General features: G+C 41.8%; 1 protein-coding gene across 2 annotated transcripts in view; it reads right to left on the reverse strand.

Moving 5' to 3' along the window:
- Positions 1-7,608: 7,608 nt before the first annotated feature.
- Positions 7,609-13,069, reverse strand: part of SLC23A2 (solute carrier family 23 member 2) — a 117,466-nt gene continuing 112,005 nt past the window's right edge. For both annotated transcript variants that reach the window (XM_084615402.1, XM_084615401.1), the window contains exons 14-17: positions 11,976-12,105; positions 11,670-11,807; positions 10,151-10,246; positions 7,609-9,332 (exon numbers count right to left, since the gene is read on the reverse strand). In XM_084615402.1, the coding sequence (XP_084471528.1) occupies positions 9,100-9,332; positions 10,151-10,246; positions 11,670-11,807; positions 11,976-12,105 (597 nt within the window). In that variant the 3' untranslated portion in view covers positions 7,609-9,099. The remainder of the gene's footprint in view (positions 9,333-10,150; positions 10,247-11,669; positions 11,808-11,975; positions 12,106-13,069) is intronic.

Here is a 13,069-nt window from a genome sequence, read left to right on the forward strand (position 1 = left end):
TTACCATATGTCTGTCCATCTTCTAGCCCTGACTTCAGTTGTGCCCTCTCAATGCTCATATAATATATCCTTATGTCCCCAAGCCAGATTGGTTGGCTCTCTCTCTGATTTCAATACATCTGTCTTTTTCTTCAATTGTTCATAGTTTTCTATATGCAATTGGCAAAGGCTGTTTGCATTTCCCCATCTTGTGCAGTGGTGAACAGTTCCTTCTTTTGTTTCAGAGTAGCAGCCGTGTTAGTCTGTATTTGCAAAAAGAACAGGAGGACTTGTGGCACCTTAGAGACTAACCAATTTATTTGAGCATGAGCTTTCGTGAGCTACAGCTCACTTCATCTCATGAAAGCTTATGCGCAAATAAATTGATTAGCCTCAAAGGTGCCACAAGTCCTCCTTTGCTTGTTTTGATTCACCTTTTATTTTTTTTTTTAAATGGGGATTTGTTTCTGGTCAATTTCTTTTAAAAGGGGCCTGAGAATCCCAGAAGTAATGGGAAAGTTCAGGACCAGACAAAGGGGGAGGGAGAGACAGAGACGGAGCGTGTGTTGTTGCTGCTTTGGAATACTTGATATCTAAGAGGCACTGGGTACCGTTTGTGCTGAAAATCAGCCCCATAAAAGCACATAGCAGTGCCGGGCTGGAAGGGACCTCCAGAGGTTATCAAGTCCAGCTCCCCTGCACCGAGTCAGGACCAAGCAAGCCTAGACCATCGCAGACAGGTGTTTGTCCAACCTGTCCTTAAAACCTCCAGTGATGGGGATTTCACAAACCTCCCTCGGTAACCTGCTCCCGTGCATAACGAGCCTTAGAGGTAGATGTTTTTTCTTCATGTCCAATCTCAGTCTAAATGAGGATAATGGATTCTGCCCTGCTTTGTAAAGTGCCTTGAGATCGACTGATGCAAAGCGCTACATAAGGGCGAGGGGTTCGTGTTCACTGCCTGAGGTTTTGTGGGTTGTGAAAGTCGCTGCCGTCCTAACAGGAAGCCAGAGGCCAGCACCAACGCCTGTGGAAACAGTTTCATGTGCTCCCTGGCAGCTCTTTTGCTGCACAGATGGACCAAGCCAAAGTTTTGCTGGGCAGCAGGACCGTGCTCACAGCTCCGCCCTTGGAGTCCAACTGCAGATGTGCTTGTCCCCTCCCTCACCCAACAGCTGGTTCAGAACTAGCCCCTTTCGCCATCTGGAATTTGCAGCTTGAGCTGAGCTGACATCCAGGCCTAGAGGAAGTGCCGACAGGGGAGGCGAGGGCTGCTACAGGCTGAAAGATAGTGGTGTTGCATAACAGCTGTCTTTCCAGGCTGATTTTAATCTCAAATCCTCTTTCGGCTTTCCGGAAGGGTGGAGTTGTTTCCCCCATCCCCACCCCCCGCCCTGACAGCTGCGGTCCTGGATGTATCCAGAGCCCCGAACCAGCAGGGGTCTTAGCAGCGCAAGCCTCCCCGCAAAGCCATCCCACCTTGCGCTGGAGGGTTCGTTTTGAAGGGGTGCAATGTCGGTTCACCCTCAGTGGCACCTGCTAGCTCCACTATTGCCATCCAGCAACTTACAGTGTCACTGACTTGGGGCACCACGAAGCAAGCTCCCTTTGCCCTTCCTCGTTGCTGCCCCCGTTGTCACGGGCAGGCACAACCAATGAAGCCCTGGCGCTGATGATCTGCTTTGTGTACGTGTATGTACCTTGCAGCATCTCTCCGCAGGGCTCAATGTGTTTACCGGACACCAGGCAAGCCGCGGCTAGCTCGGTCCCTGCAACCAAGGGAAGTTCTCGCCCTGCAAATGGAAATTAATGTGCATGAGCAGCTCCTTTTGTCTTCAGTACCTCTGACAAGCAAACCCGAAATAACTTTCCCATGGTTACTCAGTGGGTCAGTGGCAAAGGAAGGAATAGAAGCCGGGCCTCCTGACACCCAACCCTGCATTTTAACTGCTAGAGAGGCCATGCTTCTTCCCTCATAAATGTATTTTTGTCATTAATTTTCATAAGCAAGCTAGTTTAACCCTTCTGTTCAGTGGAATTTAATCAATGGCGGAAGAGGGCAACTGGCACTGCCTTCTATTAAGGACTCTTATTATCACTCCGATGTCAGGATCAGAGGAACACACCAAGGAAAAATGCAGACGCGTCAATGGCAAACTCTGCTGATGTAGGCTCGGAGGCTCTCTACTTTCCTGGAATTAATGTGGACAGCGTCATCGACTCCACATGCAGAAGGGACCCTTGTGATCATCTTGTCTGACCTACTGTATAACACGGGCCATAGAACTCCCTCACTATAATTCCTAGAGCACATCCTCCCACATTCTCCAGCAGGAGTTTAAAAGGTGCAGGACAGAGGGGGAAATTCCTTTGATCCTGACTTCCCAATTAGCAGCTGTCCAAGGTCCTGGATCTGCTGGATCCTGGCAGGGGGAAAGACTCTTGATTGTATTGCTATGAAAAATGACACGGTGTGAACAACTAATCCACCGAGACAGGACAATGACAGAGCAAGTGAAGAAGGGGTGCAGAAGTTTCCAGAATAGACATCTTTCTGCACACCTGACATTGTTAAAATAACAGCAGCCCACGAATCGCTGAAATTAGCCCAGAGTACCCGTGGGCATGCGCCTCCTAAAACCGTCTAATGGCTCAGCGAGGAGCCACCCTCTTTGATTTGCTCCTGCACAGATCAGATGCACAGCTCCTCCCTAGTTTCTGCCTGAAAGCAGATAGTGCAGCTAAACCGATGCACAGACCGAACTGCACAAACATTTCCATTTTGGGGTTCAACACTTTATGGCCACCATGCTAGGTATACTGGCGGATCAACACGCAATAGCATGAAGATGGATCATTTTTGTCTTGGTTTTTTTTTTTTTTTGAGGACAGATTTTTTTTAAAAACTGATTTCGAGGAACATGCCCGACAAGAGAGAGTTCTTTACATATGTAAACTGACAGTTGTGAAACTCAACTGACTGCGTTCCTCCCTCAGTAGGGTCCAAGTTCAACTAGCTGACTTGAGCTTTTGTCATTCAGATACTTCCTCCTTTTTATTCATGCCTCGCAAACCCCCCGACAAGAGGTATCCATACACACACAACCAGTACATATTGTGCCATTATTTGTATTTTAACTTAGTTTTTATTAGACAAGTTATTTCTTGAAATAGTCAACCACAAACTCCTCTTTGTGTAGGCTAGGGGGCAGTATACTGGTCTGATTTCTGGCAGCTGTAATCCATCACCTCTGCCGTTTTCAAAAGCCATTCAAAAATAGTAGCAAAAATAGCACAAAAGCCCTGGAACAGCTATTTGGTCTATTCATATGCTGGTAGGGAGTAAAATAGGAAAACAAACACATTCCCTTATGATCTTAATATTAACCTGTTCATTGGTCCTTTAAACTGGATGAAGGGAACATACTGTGGTCTAGTGGTCAGGGCACTGGACTGGGAACTAGAAGGGGGCCTCTGTTCCAAGCTCTCCTAATGATCTGCTCTGTGATCTCTCTGTGTGCTTGTTTTCCTTCCTGCCCTTTGCCTATCTTGTCTATTTGGATTGTAAGCCTACGGGCTGCCTCTCTGTATTTGTAGAGCACCTAGCATAGCTGAGCTCCAATCTCAACTGGAAGATTCAAGACACTGCTGTAAATAAAAAGGATCAATAAGCCTTTGCTTCTCTTTGTGCGAGTTCCATATTTCTTGAAAAATGAACACGACCAACAAACTGCCAAGTTGCATCTATGTCAGCGTTTATTTATACTGAAAGGCTTTAAAAATACAGAATAAAATAGCTTTATCTACTATTATTCACAACATCTGGTCCAAATATTACATATTTTTTAAATATTTAAACGTTTAATGAAGCAATGTTAGAAAAACAAAATACGAAAACTCCATAAAAGAATTACACATTTCAAAAAATAAAAAACAAACAAACAGAAAACCCTTGGTATAACACAAAATAAAAATGTTTACAGCCAAAGTCAGTCACAAAAAAAGAAAAAAATCATGGAAAAAATATTTATCCCCACTGTCTAAGAACAGTCAATAGTTTGTTATGCCAAAGGTTGTTACAAAACAGACAAAAGTACAATAATTTGGACTGGCAGCAAGACGCAAAGATGTCACAGTAAATGCCAGATAACACAGGAGGCAAGTCTAAATACATCTTTGATATTCATAAGTACCGATGACAATGTGCACAGTCACAATCAAATTGTAACTTGACAGGAATGGTTTGGATGTCGCTAAATATGAATCCCCCACATTTTTAAAGCAGCCCAGCACTATGTTGTATAGAAGACTCTTGGGCAGAAGCTAAATACCGGCAAGCGTGTGGCCTCCTCCAGTATTGTAAATAGCTACATAAAGCGGTGGACATGCGACATTTGTTATCCCACGTCCAGGAAGGTTAACATAAGCCTGAGCAAGAAGTCCTACGAGACATACACCAAATGGGAAACCAACCACTGGAGGATTTTCTGGAGAGGAAAAAGTGATTATTTTTGGTTTGAGAAGGCCACTTAGAAAAACAACCAAGGTTGTGCTGGTCCATCATGCATTTTTATTCAGATCTAAATTACGTTAGCACAAGCTGCTTTGGATTGTGTGCAAATATCCAATGGCTAACTTAAACCACCAGACATTGGCTGCTTTGGACTGTGAGCAAACATCCAATGGCTAACTTAAACCACCAGACGCTGGCTGCTTTGGACTGTGAGCAAACATCCAATGGCTAACTTAAACCATCCGACGCTGTAAACCACAGATGCCTGTAGTGCTGTTTATACCATAAGTGATATTAACCCACTGAATATTTTTCACACTGTTTTGGTATGAAGGCATTGCCAAGACGCATTGTTCTTACCTGACTGACACCTCTTGCTGTATACATAGTACCAAGGATTTCAGTTTGTGTTGATTCGACTTTGCGCGTCACAATATTTCGGTAGCGAGGTGAACAATAAGAAACCCTTCCGTTTTCAGGAATAACGAACACGGGTAAATAAAGTATACACAACTACTATCGATTCGTCAATGAAGAAATTCTATCACCACATGACATTGTCATGACAATCATACCACTCCCTCCCAGGAAACCTGTGAAAATTATCCTGAGTGGAAATGTTATTTTTAATATATGGAAATAAAATACTGCAATATTCATGTACAGACCAAGTTGCCATATTGAAAGTTAGTATTAAAAGGTGTAAAGCAAATCCCGAGTATGAATTTGGAAGAAAAAGGAAGAAGTCATGCTTTCCCCAATAGGTGACTGGTCAAGCTAGTCAGTCAACACACCCGAATAGGACATTCATCAGTCATAGGTAAATTTGCTATGAAATGTAATTTTCAAGATGAATAATTTGTCAGAGTTCTATTTAGAAAACTTGTTAGCAAGAGTTCTTACTTTAACCAAAAAGATCAATACAATAAAAGATTGGCTACCAAAGCCCCAAAGCTATTTTGCTTTGAATATAGTTATACACCTTTGATATGACAAAATGATATCTCGCCATGAATATTTGCCATTCTAGATTTAAATAGAGTTGAAACACCTCATTCTCTTCTAGTCGGTGTTGTCTTCTTTATACAGTATTGTCTGACTTCTCAATTAGAAAGACAATTACATATACAGCAAACACATAGTATTGCAACAAAAACCGTATTTCTATTTCCATCTCCCACGCCAACTTACCCCTTTAAGTATAAACGTAAACAAGAAACTTTTAAAGTATCTAACTGCTTTTCAAAATTATAGAGCAAAACTCCGCAGCGTATCTGCCTGCAGCACCTCATGTGGTAAACTTTGCATCACCTAAAGTTAACAGCATTTCGACACCATTCTAACTCAAATTTAACGTGTTTTTTTCTTGTTTTGGGTTTTAGGGGGTGTGGACTCTCCTACCATAAACAAAGGTATTAAAAATCTGCACTTAGTATTTGATTGGCAACTGTAGATTCCTCTGAGAAAGATGCGCAGAAGGGGGATTTCTCTTCCCAAGGCAAAACTGTGCACTTGAGCTTTTCCCCGGCTCTTATCTGAGAATGCGGAGATATACACAAAGAGACATCTCACCTTCTGGGTGCTGCCATTATCAGATGTTAAATGCACTGCCAGTGACTTTGTTAAAACATTTTGCTATAAGCAGTGTTTCATCAGCTCTCTTCTGGTTGTCCTTGCAAAATTAAGGCTCAACATTAACCATTAGCTTTCTTAAAAGAAGAGGATTCAAGAAGTCACCTTTCTCAGAAGTTAAACGTTTCAGGATTTTCGTTGCAAAATGGACTGCTCAACCACATTAAATACTAGCTTTTGTGTTGCCAAGTCAAGGTGGATACAAAAGCAAAGCATGTCAGCTACACATTGTGATTCTCCAGTATATACTTCACTCAACTTCTCTCACCCAGTCAATGGAATCAGTGTGGTAGGACCAGGGAAGAATTAAAATCTAACCATAAGATTTTAGATGGAGGCGGCTCTGGCTTTACATAATCCCATGTACTTTCTTCTGCCAAGGATGGTATTGTATCTCAGAAAAACAAGTCCTCAGAATGATGGTTCAACTGTTACTTGATTCAAACTACCACGCAGCACCTAAAGACTATTTAAAGTGGTTGTTCTTTCAAACATGTTTAACAGGCCATTCGTGTGAGTGCAGCACTTTACTTCATCCAAAGTAAGACCTTGTAGGAAAAAATCTATTTAATTTTCAAGTCAGGATTTCCCATTGTGTTGTCTACTACTGTATGATGCGTCATGCTAATACAAGAATGCACAAGCTTCCTGGCATTTCAGGGTTAACATGTAAGTCATTCTGCCAACAACCTTGTAAGGTAGCCAAATTGTTCCTAAAGTTGTTATAAGGTTTTAGTTTCTTTCCACTGCCTTACATTAACACGCTCTTTTGGGAAAAGATCAGAGAAGCCTCAAGCATGACATTCGCTGCTGAGTCCACAGAACAAAAATGTACTATCAGATTTTAAGTATCTAGAAGTCTGTTTTTAAGTAGTGGCATCATCTTTAATTCAGACTTTTGCCTTCCTGACCCCACATTTATAAATGAACCAGCTTTGGCATTTTACATGATTATAACCACCTCAAACAAGTGGCTTTTCTTTTTTTAATTGAAACTCCCCCACCCTGACATCTTTGGTTGCACATAAAATAAAAGGTGGAAAATTTAGAAGCTTAGTGTTACTGATCAGTGCTCTTGGCCAAATCCGTTCCTAAGGAGACGGGTAATTTCTGCAACCCCTCTCGTGGCCTGGAGAGCAAAACAGAAAATGTAAGACATCACTTTGTCTACTACACAATAATTCTTCTGATTGGCTTTCAACAAAGTCCAACTGACACCCCCACTGCAAACTACTGAAAGTTCCTTGGAGCAAGAACAAATACATGGTTTGTTATGGAAAAAGTTGTATAAAAATATGTGGAATAAACAGCCATGACATGCTGAAAACGAGATCAATGGAATCATTTTGACGCTGCACTATTCAATACTGATCCATTAAGCAATTTTCTTCCCCTCCCCCACCCCACCCCGTCCATGCTTCAATAACAAAATTTACTGCTCCCGTCCAGTAGTCAACTTTGATAAATATATTAGTGAATTACAGTATTTACTTTTTTTTTTTTTTTAATCCAGAGATACAAAACGCAAGCATCGTAGAGCATACTGGCCTTAAGAGTACATTACACTACACTTCCCTGATGATCTCCACAGCTTAAAAATGCTTTTTTGGGGCCACACTGAAACACTGACGTCTAAAACTAACTTGCAATAGTAAGAACATTAAACATGAATAAAACCTTATAATTATGAATGCATGATGAGCATTAACATCCACATAACATCAGAGCTGAGGCTATTCCAGAAAAAAAAAAAAACTGAATGGCACCGTCACTGGGCCCAATACCCGTTAAAACCATCCAGTGGATGACGATGCCAAATGCAGTGTCTCTGCTATTTAAAAAATCCACTTGTAAAAACAAACAGCTGCTGGGAGAGTCCCCAGAGGAGGGGAAAAAGGCAACATATATATAGGCCGCTCTTACTCAAGTGGCACTAGTCAGACCGAGATCGTATCTGAGCAGGATGAAGAAAATTCGGTACAAGTCAGAATAAGCAAATGCTGATATTTTGCCCTGTTGATTTCTACGTATCTGGGGCTGCTTAGACAAATTCACATTTTCATTCAGGAAGAGTCTGTGATTAAAGTGGATATATGCACTGCATTGTAATGATAAAAGCGGTTGGGCTAGGAAAATGGAACCGTCTTGAGGTTAAATAGTTCCCTATCCAAGTAAAAATAAAGCTGACACATCCCTTAAAGAGAACTTGGACTTAGGCACCAGTTAGGTGGCTAGCTGCCAGGCAGACAAGAGCAATCCTATTTAAGTGAGTCTTGCACAGTAGTAGATCACGTGTGTCAAGCAGTGCTTTTATCTGGCGTAATTTAATAAGGAAACACTTGTCTGGAAATCTCTGAATGCACTGTCAATGATTGTGAAGATATTCTAGTGATATAACCATTACCCACAACAATATTAGGTCTGATTTACAGGTGGCTGTGTGGAAAAAATATGGAATGTATGAGCTATAACTGGAAAAAAATACAACTGACTTGATACTGGTGTCTATGTTTTACAAGTGAATAAAATGGTATTTACTCATTTCACACAAGGATTTAAATTGTCTGGCACAACTAACTGACAGCAATGGATGTGCCGAAAATGCCAGCAGCGATGATTTAAATAAAATAATCGGAGGATAAAATTTTCAAAAGCACCTAAGTAATTTAGGAGCCCACGTTCCATTTTCAAATGTGAGTTAGGCACTTAGGGACCTAAACCTGTTCTGAAAATGGGACTCGGGCACTTAAATTTTACCCAGATCGGTAACCAATTAGGCAACCAGACACACTATATAGAGCCATCACCATCCACAACAGGAAAGCTATTTTTTTTTTTTTTTTTTAAATCTGTCTCAGCTCTGGTTCCAGAATTTAAATGCAGATATACAAAACATATATTTTAATGCTTCTTAATCAGCAAGAAACTGCAAATACATCTGTTACTACAACGAGATAATATAATTGCAACCAAGGCTATACGGTAGCCTCAGAGTCTTCGTCTGAACTCCTGCAGTTACTGCTTTTCCTGAAGCCTTTCCACGTGTAGCCCATGAAGGTGGGACTGATGGGCAAGAAGCTGAAGCACCTGCACTTTTTGATAAAGTTCATGCCAAAGGGCAAATCGTATGTTTCCATGCCCTCCAGGGACTTGCTGCCTTTCCCCACGCCTTTCTTCCATTTCTGGATTCCTCTCTCCTCGGGGCTTCCTGAAGTTAAATTTAAAAAAAAAAAAGGGTGGGGGAGGAACTCATTCTACTTCAAAAACATCATGTTCCACAAGCAGCCAGTCTAGGAAGCCATATCGTAGTCACGGGGAGGGAAAAACAGAACTTCACTGCAAAGGTAGAGCATCGAGTACAAGGTTGCTCCTACACCTCGAAGGGCTTGTCTACACTACTGGCCAGATTGACCGGCAGCGATCAATCCTGCGGGGGGTCGATTTATTGGGTCTAGTATAGAAGTGATAAATCGACCACCGATCACTCTACCGTCGACTCCGGTACTCCACCTCAACGAGAAGCGCAAAGGGAAATCGACGGGAGAGCGTCTCCCACCGACGCTCCGCAGTGAAGACACCGCGGTAAGTTGATCTAAGTACGTCGACTTCAGCTACGTTATTCACGTAGCTGAAGTTGCATAACTTGGATCGATCCCCCCTGTAGTGTAGACCAGCCCTAGGTCAATGGCGACTTGATGGAAGCAGGATCAGACCTTATACGATCTTCTACTAAGGAAATGGCTTCAACAGTCTGTTCTTTTCCCTGGTTTCATTTCGTAATCATCAGTACATCTTTTAACTTACATTGCCCTTTCGGCATAGAGACGTTAAATGATTTGCCTAAGGCATCACAGCAAGTCAGTGAATTCAAGCCAAGAATTAAGCTCTGGTCTCCAGCATCCCAGTTCTGCGTTCTCATCTCCAAGCCATGCCACCTCCCCAGTTAACAGTGAGAACCCTCATTCAGAAAGGCAGGTGAAGCCATTTAAATTTCAAAGACAATTACAACGACATCACAAAACTCACCTGGAATGGTGTTATCCAAAATAAAGGCCACACACCCGCCGACAAACATGGCTGTAGTGAGAAGAACGTTTAACACTTGATCTATGCCTGCTATTCCTAGAAAAAGAAAAAGAATTAGGTCACGATTTGCAGTTTTTACATGTCCACACCCTATCTGGTGGGGTCTGATCTCATGTACCTTAACCAGGCAAGAATCCCAGTGAGCTCAAGGGGGGCCTTGCTTGAGTAAGTGAAGAACAGAGGATTAGGTCGTTGCAAACTGTTTACAGGAGCATCTGCCACTAAGCTAGTCGAATATGTAAGACTGAGGGAAGTATGTGCCTTACCTACTCTTTTTAGAGTCTACAGTTCTGGATTTAAATCAGTCAGGAAACTAACCTGAAAGGAATTCATTTCAGATTGCTTAGAAAACCATTTTCTTTAATAAATATATGGGAGACACTTCTGTTAATGCAATGAAAAAACTACTAGATAAAAAAATATGAGAGTTTTTCAAATTTCAAAATGATGTTGACCGAACAACCCAACTATTCACTATCATTCCTTGGAATGGCAAGTAGTTTACAAGGTTCTTCATTCAGGATTACTCTATTATTGCTTTGAATTTCGTTCTCCCCGCTTCCTTAAAGCGAATCTCAGCCAAAATGAACAGCTAGATTAGCCTCTGAATCTGCTTTTGAAGCAGCATGATTAAAATTTAGTTTAGACTTGTAGCTTTCACCAAACTAAATGGTTCTGGTTCAGGGGCTTTCTTCAAACATTACATATCTGCGTCAGCCCCAGTGGTGACAGAAATCAAAACAGCTTCTCCATGGTTTTGTTAAGAAATCAGTCATTAAAAAGTCTGAAAAACTGAATTTTGAGGTGATCTCTCTCAAAAATACATCTGCAAGTGACAAACGCACCACAGTCTTGTCAAAGGTTAACACAAATACCCACGTTTCAAGATCTAGTTCAACGTTTTCCCCAGTGCTTTTCCAACCTTTTATCCATTAGCTCTAGCTTTCTACATGCACACTTTTCTCAACGCTTCTTCCACCCGTCTAGCAGTAGGTCCTCTCCAGACCCTGCATCCCTCTCCAATGTCACCCGCAGAAGGTGAGGTGAGAAAGTCATCTCCACACCATCTGGAACAACCTTCTTGGGTCTCACCATCTCACTCTACTGGGAGTATATCTGCTCCTTTACTTATGGCTCTCAGTCCAGGTGTACCCTACATTCTTTTGTAAACTATGTTGGTCAGGCATGTGATCCCTGACCCACATAGCTGTGCCAGCAAAAGCCCTAATTATTCTGGCAAATCTGCACATGGAATAAGCTATGCCAGGGAAAGTGTAATTTTGCTCGGATAAGCTGCTTCCACACTCCGACATTACACCTGAATATACCTATAGTGGCAAAGTGCTCCTACTGTAGGTAAGACCCTGATTATTATTATTATTATTATTTTTAATAAACTATTTGTCACTAGCCCATGTTTCACTCGGTACAACATTTTCAACGAAACAGAAGTTGGTACCTGTAACCAGTGGATTTTGTTTGAGATAACTTGGAAGGACAAGTCCGAAGAAGATGGAAAATCCAAGTACAAAGAGGTTACGTGAAGAGTTTAAATCTATGAACTGGAGGTTGGACAGACCCACAGCTGTAATCATTCCTAAACAAAAACAAACAATCAAGAGTGCAAACTTTTAGACTCTCCCTCCTTTTCGTTCAATAATTTTGTTCAAAGGTTAGCTAACAGCCACAGGTACATACCACAGAGGTCAAAGGCTGTCAAACAATCAACTCGCATATGAAGAGAAGCAGAGAAACAGACACTTACCAAAGAGGGTGCAGAAGAGGGCTCCAAGCACTGGGTCAGGCAGGGATGCAAAGAGCGCACTGAACTTCCCAACCATTCCAAGTAAGAGCATGAAGGCTGCACCATACTGAATAACCCTACGACTTCCAACCTATGAAGCACAAAGGGAGAGGAATGAAGCAGAATACTTCAGAAAAACACACATTTACACCAACTTTAATATCTTACTTTTTACACTAGAAAAATCTGTATTTTATTGTCTAATCCCTCTTGAAATTCTCTCCAAACAGAGCCCAGCCATCTCCTGTAGTCCTTCACGACACACAAAGCAAAGTAACCCTGCACAACAGTAGCTACTCTGGCTGAGACAATATACATAGGGTTGACTGTGAATTCTCCAGTCAAACACCCAGCACAATCCCCCCAAACCCACACCCTACAGGAACTGGAGATCATCAGAGGAGCGGAAACTGCAGAAATCTCAATTTTAGGACCAGCTGCTTCAATTTTCCATTTAGATTTTTTTTTCTCTTCTTAAAATACTGGCTGCACAGTTTTACAGATGTCTTGGGTTTCACAGGTGGAACATGGCTGTACTTCAACGGTGACATAATATGGTTTGGTCTTGCTTATTTAAGCTAGGCTGTTTTGAAACTAAAGAATCATTAACCTTGCCCAGCATGGTTTCCTTGATGTAGTTTGGTCCCATCTACAAAAGTTAAAATAAACCACGTCACACAATTTGCCCCAAGATGCTTTTAACAAATGGGACCAAAACGTATACATTTGGATTGGCACCACATTAACACCGCCTTGCAGAAAAACATATCGCCAGCTAACAGCAACGGAGTGAAATTTTGCCTCACCTCCAATTCACTTCAGTCACGTGTAATTTCCCTGCTTGAGATCATGTAACTGATTTTAAGTCATCTCTCTTTTAAGCGGCTACAGTATGTGTCACCTGCAGAATTTGGCTCAGCGAATGCCGCAGGAACTTTAAAATGTAAAAACATTATGGAAACGGAAATACTAATTGTGGAACCTATAGTGTAGTATTACTCTTACATTTTAGGTTGTATTGTATGTTTATACACAAGTATAATATGTTTTGAACT

Source organism: Lepidochelys olivacea, assembly GCF_965140295.1.
Source record: "Lepidochelys olivacea isolate rLepOli2 genome assembly, chromosome: 26".
NCBI classification, from domain to species: Eukaryota; Metazoa; Chordata; order Testudines; family Cheloniidae; genus Lepidochelys; species Lepidochelys olivacea.